The sequence below is a fragment of the Telopea speciosissima genome, unplaced genomic scaffold, assembly GCF_018873765.1.
Source record: "Telopea speciosissima isolate NSW1024214 ecotype Mountain lineage unplaced genomic scaffold, Tspe_v1 Tspe_v1.0103, whole genome shotgun sequence".
NCBI classification, from domain to species: Eukaryota; Viridiplantae; Streptophyta; class Magnoliopsida; order Proteales; family Proteaceae; genus Telopea; species Telopea speciosissima.
In genome coordinates, this window is record NW_025317439.1 from 106,637 (window position 1) to 112,072 (window position 5,436).

Here is a 5,436-nt window from a genome sequence, read left to right on the forward strand (position 1 = left end):
TCGCATGTAACAATCACCTATCAAAATGTATATGATCACCTATGATTAAGTGTTTCATCACCAAAAAAAAAAAAAAACCCTATAACCTATGATTAAGTGAAAGACATCATCACCTAGCCATAATAAAGCATACACGTACAAGTGGGTGATTCAGACCAGCAGGTTGCAGACAATATCAAACATACGCACGAGCCCTCTCTACCGTAGGATAGATCTCTTAGCTCGAGATTGTGACCTCCGTCATCTTCCTCACATCTGTTGCCTGACACAGCTCAAGCTCGCTCTGATCACAGCCCAAGTTCAGTTTCCCCTGAAGGGAACAAAAACAAGGAGAATCCTTAATTCAGATCGGACCCTTTATGTGTAGTAAAGTTCAAGCTTGATGTACGTTTCTCAATCCTATTTTATCCCTCCCACTGTAAATTTTGATGATAGATCATGTTTACTTATTGATTCCTTAAATTATCTTCTGTGGTATACTTAATCGTTTTATAATACACATAAGCTCTTGTCCTAAAACGTATTGAGAGAACGACTTGATCTATGGGTTTCATTTCATTTTCCCCTTTAAGCTCTTGTATGTTTTTTGTTTCACAAGATTTTAAACAGGGAGAGAGACGCTAACACTATAGCAGAATTAGAAGTCGGTTGAGTACGAAATGTGAAGCTAGACTCTGAAATGAATTATGATCCTTCAAATTTGTCTATGAAATTGTAATAACTTTTGTTTTTTAGTGGTTATGGTGTTCAGAGTGCTTTGGCCAGAAAGGGGTGAGTGGGGGAGGTTTCTCTAGCGAGCGAAGTTGACAATTATTGTCCTTGTCAATGGGAAAATAAGAACAAACCTTAAAAGACAAATCTAAAGCTTATTCTTTATAATTTCAGTCTAACCAAAAAAACCCTTTTCAATGTTGGTCTCTAAAAGCTCAGAGGAACTGTAAAAGCCGTAATATATATTCCGTTCTCTGGGTATAAGATAGCATATTTGTGTTGGTCATCTTTTTTTCTTTTCCATACAATGTCATGTAATTGTCTCAGGAAAGACTACAAAGCTAAGATAAAGGTTACAAACTAAGGAGTTTATTTTGTTTTGTTTTATTTATTTTATTTTTAGTCCTGGAGCAGGATGTATTTAATATTGATAAGGTTTTCCAAAGAGATCTTTTGGCTTAACATCGGGGTTACTCTAAAAATTTTATATTTCTTAACTAGCACAACATCTCTAGATTTTAAGGCCTGAATCCTATATCCTGCTTTTGGTTTCAGATGCTAATGATGTCAGATCATCGTTTTAGCTATTCATGGTTCGTGCTTGCTGACTATTATTCTAGCACACTGTCAAACAGAATCTTTTATTATATGAAGTGAAACTGCAAATTTTCCCACAAAAAAAAGGATCAAAAATATGAGAAGCTAAGACTTGATAGTTTAGAGATTATAATTGTTTGTGAGGAGATCCAGCAAAAGAGGTTGTCTTTCTGTTGATCTTGAATGGACCGTAGAGTGATACTGTCCTTGAAAGGCATGTCTGTGAGGATGATCCAGCAAAAAAGGTTGTCTTAATTTATTTATTTGTAGACAACATAATGTATAAGTTGTAGGAAAGGTATATGCAGCATCAACTTCTTAAACTATGGATATTATAAGTTCAATAATGGGAGATTTGTCTATTCATTGATTAATAAATTTTTGTTCTAGGAACCTAATGTCAAGCACCTTGGGTGAAGGATTTGGCTTCATAGAGAGTGAGAAAGGTTCTAATAGTCGAAATTTTGATGAGCATGAAACAAAAGAAGATGAGCTTTTGGAGTTTTGTGATTCACAAGTAGATGGGAATAATGAGATGACACTGAAAGAAATGTCTAGAGAAGAGTTAACTCCAAATGATGAACCCTTAGAACCATACACTGGAATGTCATTTAATTCAGTAGATGATGCAAGGGAGTTTTATAGTGCATATGCGAAACATATAGGTTTCACAGTACGCACAAATCGTATTCGACATTCGCAGAAAAACAGGACAATTATAGCTCGGGACTATGTTTGCTCGCGAGAAGGTTTTCGTGCAGCAAAACATACACTTAGAAAAGATAGGATTCTTCCACCAAGGCCCATCACAAGAGAAGGATGTAAAGCAATGATACGGGTAGCTGCGAGGGATGGTAGTAAATGGGTTGTCACAAAGTTTGTACCTGAGCACAATCACAATCTAATGACTCAAAGTAAAGAACCAGGTCAACGACCCAGTCTGAGTGAGGTAAGTTTGAGATCAGCTATTATAGATGATTGCAGTTATTAATAATCCTCCCATAATTCTTTCCCCCCTTTTGTATAGCTTTATACCTGGAATTAGGGTACCATAACAGAATTTCAATCTGACTGTGAAAAAGTTGTCCTTTTCATTTTCCTAGTTCTTATATTAATGAACAGTATAACAGACTTCATTCATTTTTTTTTTGGATAGGTAGGCCCCAAGGAGAATTTCTTTATTTATTTCTATTTCCACATTGGGATGTCTAGTTGGACATGCATTTTATACCTGCACTTCTTTTTCATTAGTATTTGATGGCATTTTTAAAGGGAAAAACTAAGTGATACTGGGTCAGTGAACCTGGCAGGGCTCACTGCACATTTTTACCCTTTACATCTACTTGTTGGATTTAAGCTTAGGAACAAAAAGTAATTTGCCTTTCTTTCTCTTATTCCTTCTCAATACCCGATAGTCAAGGGCAATTTTTTCTTCTTTCTTCCTCCTTTCTGCAATTCCTACCATCTTGCTTCTCTTCACAACTCCAGTGAGCGGTTCCAGCAATACTTCATGGTGGGTTCAGTCGGTGGATTCAGGTTATGGTTTCACAGTGGATTCATGTTGGATTCTGGTTAGGGTTTCATATTGTAAATTTAAGTGAAAAAGAAGAAGAAAGAAGAAGAGAGGTGAAGGAAGGAAAGAAACTGCACAATTGGGGCTGCAGTCGTAAGATTGACTGCTGCCAAATCAATATATTAAATAGGGTAAATAATAAACACACCATAGACAAAAATACCCCTCATTAGAGGAATCGTGAATAGGAGCTGACGCTAGCTCCCTATTCATGACTGCCCCTTACTCCTAACACTCCCCCCCAAGCTGGAGCATAGATGTTAATCATGCCCAGCTTGGTACAAATATAATTTATACTCATACTTCCCAAAGGCTTGGTGAACAAATCAGCAAACAGCTCCCCAGTGCGAATATGACGAGGAGAAATAATCCCTTGCTGCAGCTTCTCATGAACAAAATGACAATCAACCTCAATGTGTTTCGTTCTCTCATGAAACACAAGATTCTCAGAAATATGAATAGCCGCCTGACTGTCACATCACAACAGCATAGGAGAATCATCACCAAATCCAAGTTCAGTCATCAACTGTCTAATCCACATTAGTTCACAAGTGCCATGAGCCATAGCCCGATACTCCGACTCTGCACTAGATCGAGCTACTACAGTCTGTTTCTTGCTCTTCCATGAAACTAGGTTCCCTCCAACAAAGACAATAGCCTGAAATAGACTTTCGATCTATGAGAGATATTGCCCAATCCGCATCAGTAAATCCATCAATCCTTCTATGACCATGATTAGAGTATAAGAGACCACGCCCTGGATCCTTCTTAATATATCACAACACCCTTATAACTGCCTCCCAATGAGCTGTCCGAGGCGCGGACATAAATTGACTCAGCACACTAACAGGAAAAGAGATGTCAGGTCTAGTCACAGTCAAATAGTTGAGTTTCCCTACAAGCCTTCGATACTTCTCTGGATCATCCAGAACATCCCCATCCTCTGCCATAAGTTTCACATTTGGATCCATAGGAGTATCCAAAGGCCTAGATCCCAGTAATCCTGTCTCTGAAAGTAAATCTAGCACATACTTTCGCTGTGAAAGCGAATCCCTCTCCTTGATTGAGCTACCTCAATACCCAAGAAATACTTCAGTCGTCCCAGGTCCTTAGTTTGGAATTGCTGTCCCAAATATGTCTTCAAGTTCTCAATACCTGAAGAGTCATCCCCTGTGATAACAATATCATCTACGTAAACTACCAAAAATATCTTCCCTGCATCTGACTGCCTGAAAAACACTGAGTGATCACTCTCAGACCGAGTCAAACCAAACTCCAGCACAACATCTGTAAAACGGCCAAACCACGCTTGCGGTGACTATTTCAGCCCATATAAAGATTTCCTCAACTTACACACCTTACCAAACTCCCCTTGAGCAACAAAACCGGGAGGTTGCTCCATATACACCTCCTCAAGGAGATCCGCATGCAAGAATGCATTCTTGACGTCTAGTTGAAACAACGGCCAGTGATGTATAGCAGCCAATGAAATTAAAATGCGAACAGAAGTAAGCTTCAACCGGAGAGAAAGTATCCAGATAGTCCACACCATAGACCTGGGCATAGCCTTTAGCAACAAGACGGGCCTTTAACTATGCCACAGACCCATCAGGATTAACCTTCACCACAAATATCCAGCGACAACCAATAGCAGACTTACCAGAGGGTAAAGAAAAAAGATCCCATGTCTGATTGTCTTTCAGAGCAGATAACTCCTCAGTCATGGCAGCCTTCCACCCAGGGTGAGCCAAGGCCTCTACCACCGACTTAGGAATAGGATAACTGTCAATAGTAGACAAACAAGCAACAAAAGAAGAGGACAAACGAGCATAGGACACAAAATGATTAATAAGGTGTTGGGTACAACTCTAAACCCACTTACGGGTAGCAATAGGAACATCAAGATCAGAAATAGGAGGTACAATAGTAGAGGAGGAAGTACCTGAAGGGGGATCTGAAGGCGAGGAGGATGTGGTAGATGGTGCTGCCTAGGTACTGTATCTCTCCATAGGTGTAATGCGATGTGTCGGCGCATCAGGTGGGCGACGACGAAAAATAGCCAGTGGTTGTGTTGGATGTGGCACTGGAGGCAAAGGATCCTGCACAGGAGAAGAAGTATCGACAACGTAAAGAGGGAGATCATCATCCAACTCTGAAGCAGGCAGCGAGGATGTAACAAATGGAGTAGATTCAAAGGAGACATCAACGATAACAAAATACTTTCTTAAATCAAAAGAATAACAACGGTAACCCTTTTGGGTTTCAGAATACCCCACGAAAAGACATTTAAGAGCTCTAGGATCCAACTTTGAGCAACCAAGACGATGATCCCGAAAACACGTGTGGGAAGACAAACAATGGATGGGAAGGGAACAACAAAGAATATGGAATGCCACCACCCAAAACAGAAGAAGGGATGCGGTTCATAAGATAACACGCAGTCAAAACAGCATCAGCCCAAAAAATTTTAGCCACTTTCATCTCAAATAAAAGAGATTGAGTAACTTCCATCAAATGTTTGTTCTTCCTCTCGGCTACACCATTTTGTTGAAGTG

At 39.6% G+C, this 5,436-nt stretch overlaps 1 protein-coding gene across 1 annotated transcript; it reads left to right on the forward strand.

Moving 5' to 3' along the window:
• The first annotated feature begins 204 nt into the window (after window positions 1-204).
• On the forward strand, window positions 205-2,428 carry LOC122647642 (protein FAR1-RELATED SEQUENCE 5-like). Its single transcript, XM_043841001.1, has 2 exons — window positions 205-384; window positions 1,699-2,428. Coding segments are annotated over exons 1-2 (603 nt in total). The 5' UTR covers window positions 205-382; the 3' UTR covers window positions 2,300-2,428.
• The last annotated feature ends 3,008 nt before the right edge of the window (window positions 2,429-5,436 follow it).